Below are 18,462 nucleotides of genomic sequence, written 5' to 3'. Positions count from 1 at the left end.
GCTTGTGTAGCTATGGTTGAAAAGCATATTTTGAAAATCTGAGATGACAGTGTTGTTAACAAAAGGCTAAGCATGTGAGCCAATATATTTATTTCATTTGCGATTTTCAAAAATAGTTAACGTTGCGTTATGCTAATGAGCTTGAGGCTATGATTACGCTCCCAGATACGGGATTGCTCGACGCTAGAGGTTAACATTTTAGAGAAATAATCTTTTTGTGCTGGAATCTTTAATTCAGCTCATGAACCCAACACATGAAAAATTATGTAACCTCAGATCCTCAACCTGATTGGTTGCATCACTGCCTGGTATGGCAACAGCCTCCGACCGCAAGGCACTACAGAAGGTAGTGCGTACAGCCCAGCACATCACTGGGGCCAAGCTTCCTGCCATCCAGGACCTCTATACCAGGCGATGTCAAAGGAAGGCCCTAACAATTGTCAAATACTCCAGCCACCCTAGTCATAGACTGTTCTCTCTGCTATCGCATGGCAAGTGTACTGGAGCACCAAGTCTAGGTCCAAAAGGCTTCTTAACAGCTTCTACCCCCTCGCCACAAGATTCCTGAACAGTTAATGAAATGGCTAGCCAGACTATCCCCCCCCCCCCCTTTTACGCTGCTGCTACTCTATGGTTATCATCTATGCATAGTCACTTTAACTCTACCTACATGTACATATTACCTCAATTACCACGACTAACCTGTGCCCCCGCACATTGTACCGGTACCCACTGTGTATAGCCTCGCTACTCTTACTTCATTGCTGCTCTTAAACTATTTAAGGGATCCTGTTTTCTGCATCATTACATCTGGATGATTTTCTTTTTAGGTACACTGGTCCTTCCAAATTAATAGCCGCACAGCAAAATATTTAGGAGCATATGCGGCCAAAATGGTCGCACTTTAGAACACAATGGTCGCACTTTAGAACACACCATCACAATAGCACTGCGACACAAGCAGAGATCTAATCTGCATGGGGGTGGGAGGTCAGAACATAGTAGATTAATTACTATTTCTATGGGTCAGCAGGACTCTATAATATGGGATCTCTCCCCCTCTGGATACATGACATCTTGAGTGGATCTAGGAAGCTGGAGAATAATCACTATAATGGTGGGAACTGCAAGTGCCCTAGGTGAAGAACTTAAGGGAGAACAGAATTATGTCTGAGCACAGTATCAGAACAATGTCAGTACATAGTGTTCTCACTGATGTACTCTACTACGTAGTATCCAAAGCTGTAGATGTCCTTGTTTACTCAGTGGGCCCTCTAACCTCTAGGCTAACTCTGCCTGGCTGGCTGTGTGGAACACTGTGTCATGTAGATGAGTACTCACCCATACTGTTGGTGGAGCTGCACCACATCAGCAGGCAGCCAGTACAAAGAACATTCAGCATCCCGAACACCAGGATTCTCCATGACTAAAACACAAACAGAACATTAACCAGAGCTTTCTAAACCAATGAATTCATTTAGATCTATAGGATTGCTTGGAGTTGTGTATTAATAGCTAATGCAGGTGGATGATTTGTTATGGCATTGCCTAACCTATCTGTCAGTTAGGCTAATCTAATAATATTGCATTGTTAATTTGCCAATTCAGGGAATGCTTTGTTGCAGACAAACCACGTACAAAATGGAAAGCAAAAATGTGAGGACGGTACAAACTCAAGGCTATCCACCACGTCTTTGACTGTCACTTTGTGTTGGAGTCAGTGGCTGTCCTTGGAGTGCTGTGAAATCTACAATTACTGCAGTGCACCGTGTTATGACAGGACTAGGGCGTCTTGTGACAGCTGGAGCCAGGGATAGAGATGGGAGCTGAAGTGTGTGTGTGGGCCTGTTGCAGCTTCAGGGCCCTGTAGATCGCTTTGCCTGTGTCAGTGTGCAAACAGAGCAACAGCATGCTGCCCAACACACACACACACACTTTCTGGGAAAGCAGGAAACAACGAGATGTCACTGCCACCCTCTGGGTGAAGGAGATATTGCAAGTAAACATGTCGGCACATCTTTTTCCTGAGGGTTGTTCTTTAGACATCACATATCTAGGTTAGATCTTACATTGGAGTGACACTCGCAAACACCTTCAGGAACATCAGCCTCCCTGAGTAACAGAATACTGTCGCTGATATATCATCTGTAGATAATATGCCTACGTCATGTACTTCATCATCAGCTATAATCCAGACAAATATAGGGCTACTCAGCAGCACAGAAGGAGAGAAGAGTTTTACTGCCAGGTCAACAGCAGCATCCGTCTGGAAGACTCCCACTGCCTAGTGCATGGATGGAGCAGACACCCAGTGTCAAGCCACAGTGAGCCTAACCTAAATAATCACACCCTTATGACGAAAGACACCACTCTCCACTTTCTCCGCCAAAGGAATGTTCTTTTTGGGAAACTTAGTCTCCTCTCCATGCATGTGAAGTGAACTCCGTTGACTCTACCCCGATCAGTCTCTCTGGTTCTATAGAATCTAACCCAGTCTCTTCCATACGGCTTCTAGGGAGAGCAGTCTCCACAAATCAAATCAAGTTTTATTTTTCACAAACGCCGAACAGGTGTAGGTAAACCTTAGTGAAATGCTTACTTACAAGCCCTTAACCAACAATGCAGTTTCAAGAAAAAAAATAGGTGTTATGAAAGTATTAACTAAATAAACAAGTGAATAAATACAAATAAAACAATTTAAGAAAATAGAAAAATAACAAATAATTAAAGAGCAATAATAAAATAACAGTAGCAAAGCTATATACGGGAGGGTACCGGTACAGAGTCAATGTGCAGGGACAGGTTAGTCGAGGTAATATGTATATGTAGGTAGAGGTAAAGTGACTATGCATAGATAATAAACAGAGAGTAGCAGCAGCATAAAAACGCAAATACTCCAGGTAGCCATTTGGTTAGAAATTCAGGAGTCTTATGGCTTGGGGGTAGAAGCTGTTAAGAAGCCTTTTGGACCTCGACTTGGCACCCTGGTACCGCTTTCCGTGCGGTAGCAGAGAGAACAGTCTATGACTAGGGTGGCTGGAGTCTTTGACAATTTTTAGGGCCTTCCTCTGACACGGGCTGTTATAGAGCTCCTGGATGGCAGGAAGCTTGGCCTCAGTGATGTACTGGACCGTACGCACTACCCTCTGTAGTGCCTTGCAGTCGGAGGCTGAGCAGTTTCCATACAAGGCGGTGCTGCAACCAGTCAGGATTAGAGGTCGACCGAATATGATTTTTCAACACCAATACAGATACCGATTATGGGAGGACCAAAGAAGCCGATACCGATTAAATCAGCAGATTTTTATTAATTTATTTGTTATAATGACAATTACAACAATACTGAATGAACACTTATTTGAACTTAATATAATACATCAATAAAATCAATTTAAATAATGCAAAAATGTTGGAGAAGAAAGTAAAAGTGCAATATGTGCCATGTAAGAAAGCTAACGTTTAAGTTCCTTGCTCAGAACATGAGAACATATGAAAGTTGGTGGTTCCTTTTAACATGAGTCTTCAATATTCCCAGGTAAGAAGTATTAGGTTGTAGTTATTATAGGACTATTTCACTCTATACCATTTGTATTTCATTAACCTTTGACTATTGGATGTTCTTATAGGCACTTTAGTATTGCCAGTGTAACAGTATAGCTTCCGTCCCTCTCCTCGCCCCTACCTGGGCTCGAACCAGGAAAACATTGTCAACAGCCACCCTCGAAGCAGCGTTACCCATGCAGAGCAAGGGGAACAACTACTCCAAGTCTCAGAGCGAGTGATGTTTGAAACGCTATTAGCGCGCACCCTGCTAACTAACCTTTTCACTTCGGTTACACCAGCCTAATCTCGGGAGATGATAGGCTTGAAGTCATAAACAGCGCAATGCTTGACGCACAACGACAAGCTGCTGGCAAAACGCACGAAAGTGCTGTTTGAATGAATGCTTACGAGCCTGCTGCTACCTACCACCGCTCAGTCAGATATGTGTATGCTCAGTCAGATTATATGCAACGCAGGACACGCTATATAAACTAGTAATATCATCAACCATGTGTAGTTAACTAGTGATTATGATTGATTGATTGTTTTTTATAAGATAAGTTTAATGCTAGCTAGCAATTTACCTTGGCTTACTGCATTCGCGTAACAGGCAGTCTCCTCGTGGAGTGCAACGAGAGGCAGGTGGTCAGAGCGTTGGACTAGTTAACTAAGTTTACAAGATTGGAACCCCGGAGCTGAGAAGGTACAAATCTGTCGTTCTGCCCCTGGACAAGGCAGTTAACCCACCGTTCCTAGGCCGTCATTGAAAATAAGAATGTGTTCTTAACTGACTTGCCTAGTTAAATAAATATGAAATAAAAGGTGTAAAAAATAATTAACTCGAAATGTATCAAATAATAATAATAGGCAAAATCGGTGTCCAAAAACACCGATTTCCGGTTGCTATGAAAACTTGAAATCGGCCCTAATTAATTGGCCATTCCGATTAATCGGTCGACCTCTAGTCAGGACGCTCTCGATGGTCCAGCTATAGAACATATTGAGGATCTGAGGACACATGCCAAATCTTTTCAGTCTCCTGAGAGAGAATAGGCATTGTCGTACCCTCTTCGCAACGGTCTTGGTGTGTTTGGACCATGACAGTTCGTTGGTGATGTGGACACCAAGGAACTTGAGGCTCTCAACCTGCTCCACTACAGCCCCACCGATGAGAATGGGGGCGTGCTCGGCCCTCCTTTTCCTGTAGTCCACAATCATCTACTTTGTCTTGACCACACTGCCAGGTCACTGACCTCATCCCTATAGGCTGTCTCATCGTTGTCGGTGATCACTGTTGTGTTGTTGGCAGACTTAATGATGGTGTTGGAGTCGGGCTTGCCATGCAGTCATGGATAAACAGGGAGTACAGGAGGGGACTGAGTACACAGAGGGCCACCCGCGTTGAGGATCAGCATGGTAGATGTGTTGTTCCCTACCCTTAACACTTGGGGCGACCTGTCAGGAAGTCCATGATCCAGTTGCAGAGAGAGGTGTTTAGTCCCAGGGTCCTTAGCTAAGTGATGAGCTTTGTGGGCACTACGGTGTTGAACGCTGAGCTGTAGTCAACGAATAGCATTCTCACGTAGGTGTTCCTTTTGTCCAGGTGGGAAAGGGCAGTGTGGAGTGCAATAGAGATTGCGTCATCTGTGGATCTGTTGGGGCGCTATACAAATTGGAGTGGGTCTAGGGTTTCTGGGATAATGGTGTTGATGTGAGCCATGACCAGCCTTTCAAAGCACTTCATGACTCCAGACGTGAGTGATACGGGTCGGTAGTCATTAAGGCAGGTTACCTTAGTGTTCTTGGGCACAGGGACTATGCTGATCTGCTTGAAACATGTTGGTATTAGACTCGGTCAGGGACAGGTTGAAAATCTCAGTGAAACCATGCCTGCCCAGGACCTCCACATCTGGCTTCTTTACCTGTGGGATCATCGGAGACCAGCCACCCGTACAGTTGATGAAACTGAGGAGCATTTCTATATGTAATAAAGCCCTTTTGTTGGAAAAAACTCATTCTGATTGGCTGGCCCTGGTTCCCCATCGGGTGGGTCTATGCCCACCCAGGCCCACCCATGTAACTCAGTAAAATCGTTGAGACTGTTGCATGTTGTGTTTATATTTTTGTTCAGTATAGCATTTAAAAAAGAAAATCATGATCAGCAAGAAAATGGTGCATGTTGATAACCAGGTAACGCTAGCTAGCTAGCTAGCTAACACCACAGATGAAAGGTTTAGTTATCATCAACTTTGCTAACATTTCACATAGCTATCTACTTAGCTAGCTAGCTTGCTTATTGCATGCATGTCTGGGAGGGTTGACACAAGCCTTATTATTAGTGAATAAACTAAACTAATATTTGCAACGTGTTCGATTTTGGTCAATGTGTCAATTCATCAGTTTCTAAATACTGAGCAAGCCTGCTTATGATTTTCCCAGCTAGATATTCCTCGGCACTACTACCGATGCAAAGTTTTTTTAGGACATTACATTTACTGTCAGATTCATACATTGCTACAAGCAGTAGGTGTTATTTTTAGAGGTAGCGATCTAGCTATCTAGAGTTGCCATCTATTTTGAGTTTCCACTTCCTCAGGTGGTTAATTGAATTAGGCCTATATGTAATATTAGTGCACATAAAGATTAAGGCAAATTCATCTCTATTCTGCAGCATAATTTTAACAGTAAATTATAGCAAGAATAGTCTAATTGTCAACCTAAAATTCATGACAATCACTGGATTAGAATGAATATTAAAATATGTTGAATCATGCATTCCTGCCTGGACCCGTTAGAGGTAACAACGAATTTAATGAATACCATCTCAGTAGTCTATCACACTTCTTAATAAAGCATTGTGAATGACTTAATGATTGATTGATTACTCATTTTTCTATTGTGTGACGCTGCAAAATATTTTTTTTTGTGGTGCAACCGAATAATGGGCTGCTGCCACCAACTAAAAATGTTTGAACGATTAACATGGTGTTAGGGTGCTTGCCTATGAAATGAGATGTCTAAACAGCTTACCAGAATAATGCAATAATAAAGTAAGGGTCATTATACAGGGATGGGGAATTCCAAAACAAAGAGCACTGTGGGGCAGTTGTCTCTGTGGCATGTTAATGTACACGCATGCACACACCCCTTACTAATTCCTTACCCGTCTGTCTGAAGTCACCAAGCGGAATTCTTGAGAGAGTTTCCCAAAGAAGGATCTGTGCGTCTTCCGGAATGGGTGTATAGTGCCCTGTGGGTACCACACAAACACACAGTCACATGGAAGGATGTGAGATTAAGGACTCAGAGTGAAGCACCACCATTTATCCTTCGTATTTAGCTACAGTAGGCTGGCTGTAAAACAAAATTCTGCTTTAGACCAGGGGTGTCAAACATATGGCATTTGGGTGGAGGGGGGGGGGGACATTCTCAATATACTTTATGACTGAAACCAAATAAAAAATAAATTGTGTGGAAATGTTCTTGACCGAGTACAGCTCACTAATAAATCACCTAAATGAATACTATAAAGTCAAGGAGCATCGGAAATGGCAAAGACAATGAATGGAGGAATTTTTTCTCTCACCCACCGGACCTCATTAAAGAACAAATGTGGCAAAATGAGTGACATCCCGGCTTTAGACCCTACCAACTGGTGTTTTGAATAAGGAAAACTTACCAGCAAATACGTGTCAGTTTCTTGCTTTTTTCTGTGGATTGGGATATCTGCAAAGAAAGTATTTGGTTATGAAAAATTAAAAACAGATGACTGAAGTGGACTGTACACAAAGTGAAGTTTTATCCAACTTTATTTTCAAGATACCAGGACGACGCATATCTGACTATGCATGTTTTTCAAAATGTCACCAGTAATCTGGTTGGTCTGGTTTAAACTGGCCATACATTAGACAATTTTTAACTGCAATTTTGCCATGATTTGTATTTATTTATTTAACCTTTATTTAACCAGGTAGGCAAGTTGAGAACAAGTTCTCATTTACAACTGCGATCTGGCCAAGATAAAGCAAAGCAGTGCAACACAAATAACACAGAGTTACACATGGAATAAACAAACATACAGTCAATAATACAATAGAAAAAGTTTATATACAGTGTGTGCAAATGAGGTAGGATAACGGAGGTAAGGCAATAAATAGGCCATAGTGGTGAAATAATTACAAAATAGCAATTAAACACTGGAGTGATAGATGTGCAGAAGATGAGTGTACAAGTAGAGATAATGGAGTGCAAAGGAGCAAAATAAATAAAATAGATAACAGTATGGGGATGAGGTAGTTGGATAGACTAATTACAGATGGGTTATGTACAGTTGCAGTGACCTTTGAGCTGCTCTGACAGCTGGTGCTTAAAGTTAGTAAGGGAGATATGAGTCTCCAGCTTCAGTGATTTTTGCAGTTCTTTCGGGTCATTGGCAGCAGAGAACTGGACAGAAAGGCGACCAAAGGAGGAATTGGCTTTGGGGGTGACCAGTGAAATATACCTGTGGAGAGTGTGCTACGGGTGGGTGTTGCTATGGTGACCAGTGAGCTGAGATAAGGCGGGGCTTTACCTAGCAAAGACTTATAGATGACCTCGAGCCCCTGGGTTTGGTGACGAATATGAAGCGAGGACCAGCCAACGAGAGCATACAGGTCGCAATGGTGGGTAGTATATGGGGAATTGGTGACAAAACGGATGGCACTGTGATAGACTGCATCCAATTTGCTGAGTAGAGTATTGGAGGCTATTTTTTAAATGACATCGCCGAAGTCAAGGATCGGTAGGATAGTCAGTTTACGAGGGTATATTTGGCAGCATGAGTGAAGGATGATTTGTTGTGAAATAGGAAGCGGATTCTAGATTTAATTTTGGATTGGAGATGCTTAATGTGAGTCTGGAACGAGAGGTTACAGTCTAACCAGACACCTAGGTAATTGTAGTTGTCCACATATTCTAAGTCAGAACAGTCCAGAGTAGTGATGCTGGACGGGCGGACAGGTGTAGGCAGCAATCGGTTGAAGAGCATGCATTTAGTTTTACTTGCATTTAAGAGCAGTTGGATGCCACGGTAGGAGTGTTGTATGGCATTGAAGCTCATCTGGAGGTTAGTTACCACAGTGTCCAAAGAAGGGCCAGAAGTATACAGAATGGTGTCGTCTGCATAGAGGTGGATCAGAGAGTCACCAGCAGCAAAAGCGACATCATTGATGTATACAGAGAAAAGAGTCGGCCCGAAAATTGAACCCTGTGGCACCCCAATAGACTGCCAGAGGTCCAGACAACAGGCCCTCCGATTTGACACACTGAACTCTATCAGAGAAGTAGTTGGTGAACCAGGCGAGGCAATCATTTGAGAAACCAAGGCTGTTGAGTCTGCCGATAAGAATGTGGTGATTGACAGAGTCGAAAGCCTTGTCCAGGTCGATGAATACAGCTGCACAGTATTGTCTCTTATCAATGGCAGTTATAATAACGTTTAGGACCTTGAGCGTGGCTGAGGTGCACCCATGACCAGCTCAGAAACCAGATTGCATAGGGGAGAAGGTACGTTGGGATTTGAAATGGTCGATTATCTGTTTGTTAACTTGGAAGACCTTAGATATAGGTCTGTAGCAGTTTGGGTTGAGAGTAGGGGTTGACCGATTATGATTTTTCATAATGTAGGCACTTTTGTATTGCCAGTGTAACAGTATAGCTTCTGTCCCTCTCCTCGCTCCTACCTGGGCTCGAACCAGGAACACAACAGCCACCCTCGAAGCAGTGACATTTGAAACGCTATTAGCGCACACCCCGCTAACTAGCTAGCCATTTCACATCGGTTACACAAGCCTAATCTCAAGAGTTGATAGGCTTGAAGTCATAAACAGCTGCTGGCAAACACACGAAAGTGCTGTTTGAATTAATGCTTACGAGCCTGCTGGTGCCTTCCATCGCTCAGTCAGACTGCTCTATCAAATCATACTTAGTTATAACATGATAACACACAGAAATACGAGCCTTAGGTCATTAATATGGTCTAATCCGGAAACTATCATCTCGAAAACAAGACATTTATTATTTCAGTGAAATACGGAACCGTTCCGTAATTTATCTAACGGGTGGCATCCATAAGTCAAAATATTCCTGTTACATTGCACAACTTTCAATGTTATGTCATAATTATGTAAAAGTCTGGCAAATTAGACCGGCCCAAACTGTTGCAAACACACGGACTCCGCGTGCAATGAACGCAAGAGAAGTGACACAATTTCACCTGGTTAATATTGCCTGCTAACCTGTATTTCTAAATATGCAGGTTTAAAAATATATACTTCTGTGTATTGATTTTAAGAAAGGCATTGATGTTTATGGTTAGGAACACATTGGAGCAACAATACGCACCGCATCGATTATATGCAACGCAGGACACGCTAGATAAACTAGTAATACCATCAACCATGTGGAGTTAACTAGTGATTATGATTGATTGATCTCCCACTTCAAAAGATGAGAGAGGCCTGTAATTTTCATCATAGGTACACTTCAACTATGACAGACAAAATGAGAAGAAAAAAAATCCAGAAAATCACATTGTAGGATTTTTAATGAATTTATTTGCAAATTATGGTGGAAAATAAGTATTTGGTCACCTACAAACAAGCATGATTTCTGGCTCTCACAGACCTGTAACTTCTCTATTAAGAGGCTCCTCTGTCCTCCACAACCTCAAACAGTCACACCCCAAACTCCACCATGGCCAAGACCAGAGAGCTGTCAAAGGACACCAGAAACAAAATTGTAGACCTGCACCAGGCTGGGAAGACTGAATCTGCAATCAGCTTGCTTTGAAGAAATCAACTGTGGGAGCAATTATTAGGAAATGGAAGACATACAAGACCACTGATAATCTCCCTCAATCTGGGGCTCCACGCAAGATCTCACCCCGTGGGGTCAAAATGATCACAAGAACAGTGAGCAAAAATCCCAGAACCACATGGGGGGACCTAGTGAATGACCTGCAGAGAGCTGGGACCAAAGTAACACAGCCTACCATCAGTAGCACACTACGCCGCCAGGGACTCAAATCCTGCAGTGCCAGACGTGTCCCCCTCCTTAAGCAAGTACATGTCCAGGCCCGTCTGAAGTCTGCTAGAAAGCATTTGGATGATCCAGAAGAAGATTGGGAGGATGTCATATGGTCAGACGAAACCAAAATATAACTTTTTGGTAAAAACTCAACACATCGTGTTTGGAGGACAAAGAACGCTGAGTTGCATCCAAAGAACACCATCATGCTTTAGGGCTGTTTTTCTGCAAAGGGACCAGGACGACTGATCCGTGTAAAGGAAAGAATGAATGGGGCCATGTATCGTGAGATTGAGTGAAAACCTCGTTCCATCAGCAAGGGCATTGAAGATGAAACGTGGCTGGCTCTTTCAGCATGACAATGATCCCAAACACACCACCCGGGCAACAAAGGAGTGGCTTCGTAAGAAGCATTTCAAGGTCCTGGAGTGGCCTAGCCAGTCTCCAGGTCTCAACCCCATAGAAAATCTTTAGAGGGAGTTGAATGTCTGTGTTGCCCAGCAACAGCCCCAAAACATCACTGCTCTAGAGGAGATCTGCATGGATGAATGGGCCAAAATACCAGCAACAGTGTGTGAAAACCTCGTGAAGACTTACAGAAAACGTTTGACCTCTGTCATTGCCAACAAAGGGTATATAACAAAGTATTGAGATAAACTTTTGTTATTGACCAAATACTTATTTTCCACCATAATTTGCAAATAAATTCATTAAAAATCCTACAATGTGATTTTCTGGATTTTTTTCTCTAATTTTGTCTGTCATAGTTGAAGTGTACCTATGATGAAAATTACAGGCCTCTCATCTTTTTAAGTGGGAGAACTTGCACAATTGGTGGCTGACTAAATACTTTTTTCCCCCACTGTATTGGTTCCTAACTTCCCTGAAAAGTTGCAAATCGTGGGGGCTAATCGATGCTAATGCAGTATGCCACAGGATGTTTTTGTGCTGGTCAAGAGCAGTCAGGTCTGGAGTGAACCAGGGACTATATCTGTTCCTGGTTCTACATTTTTTGAATGGGGCATGCTTATTTAAGGTGAGGAAAGCACTTTTAAAGAATAACCAGGCATCCTCTACTGATGGAATGAGGTCAAAGTCCATCCAGGATACCTGGGCCAGGTCGATTTGAAAGGCCTGCTCTCTGAAGTGTTTTAGGAGTGTTTGACAGTGATGAGGTCTGGTCGTTTGACTGTAGACCCATTACGGACGCAGGCAATGAGATCCTGGTTGAAGACAGTAGAGGTGTATTTGGAGGGCAGGTTGGTTAGGATGATATCTATGAGGGTACCTGTGTTTATGGATTTGGAGTTGTACCTGGTAGGTTCATTGATAATTTGTCTAAGATTGAGGGCATCAAGCTTAGATTGTAGGATGGCCTGGGTGGTAAGCATGTCCCAGTTTAGGTCACCTAACAGCACAAGCTCTGAAGATGGATGGGTGCAATCAATTCACATATGGTATCGAGGGCACAGCTGGGAGCAGAAGGTTGTCTATAGCAAGCAGCAACGGTGAGAGACTTGTTTCTGGAAAGGTGGATTTTTAAAAGTAGGCGCTCAAATTGTTTGGGCACAGACCTGGATAGTAAGACAGAACTCTGCAGGCTAACTCCGCCCCCTTTGGCAGTTCTATCTTGTCGGAAAATGTTATAGTTATGGATGGAAATTTCAGGGTTTGTGGTGGTCTTCCTAAGCCAGGATTCCGACACAGCTAGGACATCTGGGTTGGCAGAGTGTGCTTAGGCAGTGAGTAAAACAAACTTAGGGAGGATGCTTCTAATGTTAACATGCATGAAACCAAGGCTTTTACAGTTAAAGAAGTCAATAAATGGGAGCGCCTGGGGAATAGGAGTGAAGCTAGGCACTATAGAGCCTAGATTAACCTCTACATCCCCAGAGAAACAGAGGAAGAGTAGGATAAGGGTATGGCTAAAGGCTATAAGAACTGGTCGTCTAGTACGTTCAGAACAGAGAGTAAAAGGAGCAGGTTTCTGGGCGCGATATAATAGATTCAAGGCATAATGTACAGACAAACGTATGGCAGGATGTGAATACAGTGGAGGTAAACCTATGCACTGAGTGACGATGAGAGAGATATTGTCTCTCGAAACAATTTAAACCAGGTGAGGTCACTGCATGTGTGGGAGTTGGAATTAAAGGGTTAACTAAGGTGTATAGAGCAAGGCTAGAGGCTCTATAGTGAAATAAGACAATAATCACTAACCAAAACAGCAATGTACAAGGCATATTGACATTAGGGAGAGGCATGCATAGCCGGGTAATCATAGGGGTCCAGTGAGTGGCTCGGGCCGGAGACACGGTGATTCAGGCAGCTAGCGTGCCGTGGATAGCAAGCTAGCAGAAGGGCCTTAGAGGGACGTTGTGATGGAAGAAAGTCTGTTATAACAGCATGAGGGGGCTACGTCTGCAGACCAGTTGTTGTGGATCAGCAGGGCTTTGTGTGGTAAAAGGGATCCAGCTCAATTGGCAGAATAGGTATAGTGGCCAAAGAATTTGTCTGATGGGCCTCTTAAGCGAACAGTCCAGTATGCTCTAGACAGGTAGCGGGCCGCAGCTAGCAAGCTAGCAGATGGGCATTCAGGGGACGTCGCAACGGAGGAGCCCGTTTGGGATCCACAACAAATTCCGGGGACTGCAGGTACATCCTAACATCGTAGGCTACAACCAAGACGTCGTAGGTCACATAATGTGAGCGAGTGAAAGACGTGCAATTATGGGACTTGCGCTCTGCTGATCAGAATCTTAGGTCCTGATTACTTCTCTGGCATGCCAGAAATTTCCGGTTGTATCTTGTGCAGCGAGGGGGTGCTACGATGCGACAATGGAAGATGAAGCTGCAGTAGATGGCTGCAGTATTACGGGCTCCTGACCAATTCTTCTATTTTGTATGTTTTTTTTAAAGTTGATTGTCATTTTTACATCATATTTCCGATCACTAACTTCAATTTGGTTGAAGATTTCTACTTCAATGAGTTGGCATCTCTGGAAGTGCTCCTTCTGGACCAGGGCCTAATCCCCGGTACTTGAAAGAGGAAGACATAGCACAAGAGAGGCAAACGGGCGGGCTGCCTGATGAGACTACATCAGCAACTAAATAAACCGCTTCTACCTTCCTTTCAATTGGCGAACATACAACCACTAGAGAACTGGACGAGTTCCGTTCAATGGGACCTGAAGACTTGTAATATCCTGTGTTTCTCTGAGTCATGATTGAACAAGAACATGGATAACACACATCTAGATGGTTTTTCTATACATCGTCTCGACAGAACAGCAGCTTCGGGTAAGGTTAAGGGGGAGGTGTGTGTCTGCTGGGGCGTGATCTCTAAATTTAAGGAAGGCTTGGAGTTCTGCTCATCTGACATAGAATCCCTCATGATAAGCTGCAGACAATACTATTTATGCGAGTTTATCTATATTTTTAACTGTCTATTTACCACAACAAACCAGGCCAATAACCTCTCCCTCAACATCAGCAAAACAAAGGAACTGATGATTGTGGACTACAGGAAACGATGGGCCGAGAGAGCACGCCCTCAACCACGGGGCAGTAGTGGAGCGGGTCGAGAGCTTCTAGTTCCTCTGTGTTCACATCACTAAGGAATTAAAAATGGTCCACACACACCAGCACAGTCGTGAAGAAGGCACAAAAACACCTTTGCCCACTCAAGATGCTGAAGAAAATGTGGCATGGGCCCTTAGATCCTCATTATACAGCTGCACTATTGAGAGCATCTTGACTGGCTGCATCACCGCTGAGTATATGGCAACTGCTTGGCATCTGACCACAAAGTGCTACAGAGGGTAGTGCACATGGCCCAGTACCTCACTGGGGCCAAGCTCCCTGCAATCAATGAACTATACCAGGCAGTGTCAGAGGAAGGCACAAAAAAATTGTCAAAGACTCTAACCACCAAAGTCATAGACTGTTCTCTATGCTATCGCATGGAAAATGGTACAGATGCACCAAGTCTGGAACCAACAGGATCCGGAACAGCTTCAACCCCCAAGCCATAAAACTGATAAATAGTTACTTAAATAGTTAACCAAATAGCTACCAGTAATATTTGCATTGACCCTATTTCACTACCTCTTTTGTCTCATCGCATATGCTGCAGCTAATGTTTTTTTATTTTATCTATCCTGTTGTCTAGTCACTTTATCCCTACCTACAGTTACATATCTAATCTCAATTACCCCTTACACCGGGACACAGACTTGGTTACTAGGACCCAGTGTAGGCCTATTTAGCCAAGTTATCGTTACTCATTGTGTATTTATTGTGTTATTATATAATTTTGATTGACAGGTCACAATGTGAGAACAGTGGTCACAGACTTCAGGATGGAAAGATTATGCAGACAATTTGCATAAGTGCACCCCTGATGTAAAGATCTGTGTGAGTAATGCATGCATAGATTTAGCCATAACGTTACGACTGAAAGGGAATTCTCTCCTTCGTGTCGTAACGTGAACGTGCAAAATGGATGCAGATGGAAAAGGTTTAAAACTGTGCAGGCACCTAGCTAGCTACAATTGAAGTCAGAAGTTTACATACACCTTGGCCAAATACATTTAATCTCAGTTTTTCACAATTCCTAATAATCCTAGTAGAAATGTCTTAGGTCAGTTAGGATCACCACTTTATTTTGAGAATGTGAAATGTCAGAATAATAGTAGAGAATGATTTATTTCAGCTTTTATTTATTTCAATCACATTCCCGGTGGGTCAGAAGTTTACATACACTCAATTAGTATTTGGTAGCATTGCCTTTAAATTGTTTTACTTTGGTCAAACGTTTCAGGTAGCCTTCCACAAGCTCCCCACAATAAGTTGGGTGACAGAGCTGGTGTAACGGAGACAGTTTTCTAGGCCTCCTTGCTCGCACATGCTTTTACAGTTCTGACCACAAATGTTCTATGGGATTGAGGTCAGGGCTTTGTGATGGCCACTCCAATACCTTGACTTTGTTGTCCTTAAGCCATATTGCCACAATGTTGGAAGTACGCTTGGGGTCATTATCCATTTGGAAGACCCATTTGCGACCAAGCTTTAACTTCCTGACTGATGTCTTGAGATGTTGCTTCAATATATCCACATAATTTCCTCCCTGATGATGCCATCTATTTTGTGAAGTTCACCAGTCACTCCTGCAGCAAGCACCTCCACAACATGATGCTGCCACCCCCGTGCTTCACGGTTGGGACACTGTTCTTCTCTAGGAGACAGAACGCGTCTCCTTCCTGAGCGGTATGACGGTGGTCCCATGGTGTTTATACTTGTGTACTATTGTTTGTACAGATGAACATGGTCTCTTCAGGCGCTTGGAAACTGCTCCCAAGAATGAACCAGACTTGTGGAGGTCTACAAGTTTTTTTCTGATGTCTTGGCTGATGTCTTTTGATTTTCCCATGATGTCAAGCAGAGGCACTAAGTTTGAAGGTAGGCCTTGAAATACATCCACAGGTTCACCTCCAATTGACTCAAATGATGTCAATCAGAAGCTTTTAAAGCCATGACATAATTTTCTGAAATTTTCCAAACGGTTTAAAAGGCACAGTTAACTTAGTGTACATAAACGTCTGACCCACTGAAATTGTGATACAGGAAATTATAAGTGAAATAATCTGTCTACAAACAATTGTTGGAAAAATTACTTGTGCCATGCACAAAATAGATGTCCTAACAGACTTGACAAAACTATAGTTTGTTAACATAAAATGTGTGGAGTGGTTGAAAATCTAGTTTTAATGACTCGTATGTAACTTCCGACTTCAACTGTATATCTGCTTCGGTCAGAGGCGGAAAAGGAAGCGAGACATCGCACTCCCTCATTTTTTTCTGGTTGAAATACAGTCAATGAACTAAGCAGACCAGAGATACTGTATATGACGACGAGATGGTCTTGTCTCCGTCCTAACAATGAGAGTTGTCCCAACGGCGGGAATAAGCAGAATCGCTGTATTCCTATGACAGAAGTGGACCCTCTCTGACAAGACGCAGATTCGAATGTAATTGTGCCTATGTTAGAGCAAACCGGTTATGCAGACCAGAACTTACCCTTTTTTTCCTATGGTAAACGGCCTGAGTTGGACATCTTAATTTATCCACCATCTTTGCTTTGGTTTCCTGGCCTTGCTAAACTTTTTAACGTTGAGATATATATATTTTGTAATTTTATTATTGTACTTTTTATTATTAAGAACAAATCAATACAAAAAGTACATGGGGAAACACAAGTATATATAAAGAATATACAAAGGACAACGTTACATAGCGTTCGTTAGATGATAGAGCATTGCTAACGTTAGTTAGCTTTGCCACGGAATTCAGGTAAACTCCAAAGCAAGTATTCTCTTAGCTAGTGTATTGTTATTCATTGCCAAAGTGAAGATTTAGCTAGTTCGCTACTAGCGACACACACCGTTGTGGAAAGAGGCTTCACAGCTGTATATGGGGCTAGCTAAACGTGGCTAGACAGCTAGCTAGTTACCCCAACTAAATTGCATTGCACTGGCTAGCTAGCATAACTAGCTAGCGGTAACGTTAGCAGCTACCTGAGTCGTTGATGTTGACAACGTCCACCGCCACCATGTCAGGTTTATCAAGGGGACCAACTTTCCTCTCGGTCACCCCGGACGGCACCACGTCCGGCTTGGAACCGAATTTTCTGGGGTAAAAGTCCCCAACATTGTGATACGATAGTCCTGATGGAGACGTGGACATGCCACCGTCCATCGCCATTTTTTACTCTTCAGCCACAAAATGAATCAATTGAACTGTCGAAAGCCTGCGCAAATGCACAGATCTGTAAATAATATAATCGTGATGTAACCTTAGCTCTTGGCTAAGCCAAAAGAAGATTGTTTACAATGCTTAGAAGTCAGTGATTTCAGGCCGTAATATAACGGAAGTCGAGAAAATACAGTTTTTGTCGCAATTTTTTTTGCTAATTTTGCTGTTTTAATTAAAATCACAGATCTCTGAATGATAAATTGAAAGCCCACTTTCTGTTTGAAAAAAAATTGTAGTTATGTTGGTGGTTGATAAGAAAAATATACATACACATTTCCAACATAGTTGCAATCAATGTTGGAAATGTAGCTATTTTTTACCATTCTATGTTTTTTTGTTGTTGAGAAAATCGTAATTAAAGTTGCCATTTGAAAAATTGTTAGCCCTTTTTATGATCCATGAACTGTACACGACACAGACAATTACCTAGCAAAATGTGGTTGAAAAGACTGCTATGCCCGACGTCCAATCTACAGTCGTTTTTGGTTGAAAGATGAAAATACAGAATCTTCATGTCATTGAAAAGACGACTACAAAGATGTCCGTCTACATTCGGTTTTCGTTGAAAAGACATTTCAGGTCATTTCAACGTACAAATGTAAACAGTATTTTTTTAAATGGTATTTGGCTGGCAGGCGATGTATATCAGACTGTATCCCACGGGTTATGACAAAACATTTATTTCCACTGCTCTAATTATGTTGGTAACCAGTTTATAATAGCAATAAGGCACCTCTGGGTGTTGCGTAGTGCCCAAGAACAGCCCTTAGCCATGGTATATTGGCCATATGCCCAGGGACGTTTTTAGTAGAGGTCTACCGATTATGATTTTTCAACGCCAATACCGATATCGATTATTGGAGGACAAAAAAAAAGCCGATACCGATTAATTGGCAATTTTTTTAATGTATTTGTAATAATGACAATTACAACAATACTGAACGAACACTTATTTTAACTTAATATAATACACGAATAAAATCAATTTCGCCTCAAATAAATAATGAAACATGTTCAATTTGGTTTAAATAATGCAAAAAC

The 18,462-nt window shown here is 42.5% G+C and overlaps 1 protein-coding gene across 1 annotated transcript in view; it reads right to left on the bottom strand.

The window, feature by feature from the left end:
• Positions 1-17,450, bottom strand: part of LOC135512251 (zinc transporter 6-like) — an 82,664-nt gene extending 65,214 nt beyond the window's left edge. Inside the window, exons 1-4 of the mRNA XM_064934073.1 lie at positions 17,184-17,450; positions 7,223-7,269; positions 6,707-6,793; positions 1,342-1,426 (exon numbers count right to left, since the gene is read on the bottom strand). Coding sequence (XP_064790145.1) covers positions 1,342-1,426; positions 6,707-6,793; positions 7,223-7,269; positions 17,184-17,370 — 406 coding nt within the window. The 5' untranslated portion in view covers positions 17,371-17,450. The remainder of the gene's footprint in view (positions 1-1,341; positions 1,427-6,706; positions 6,794-7,222; positions 7,270-17,183) is intronic.
• Positions 17,451-18,462: the final 1,012 nt, after the last annotated feature.

Source organism: Oncorhynchus masou, chromosome 24, assembly GCF_036934945.1.
Source record: "Oncorhynchus masou masou isolate Uvic2021 chromosome 24, UVic_Omas_1.1, whole genome shotgun sequence".
Taxonomy (NCBI): domain Eukaryota; kingdom Metazoa; phylum Chordata; class Actinopteri; order Salmoniformes; family Salmonidae; genus Oncorhynchus; species Oncorhynchus masou.
The sequence above is the reverse complement of the archived record's forward strand: the minus strand, read 5'-3'. Positions and strand labels throughout refer to the sequence as shown.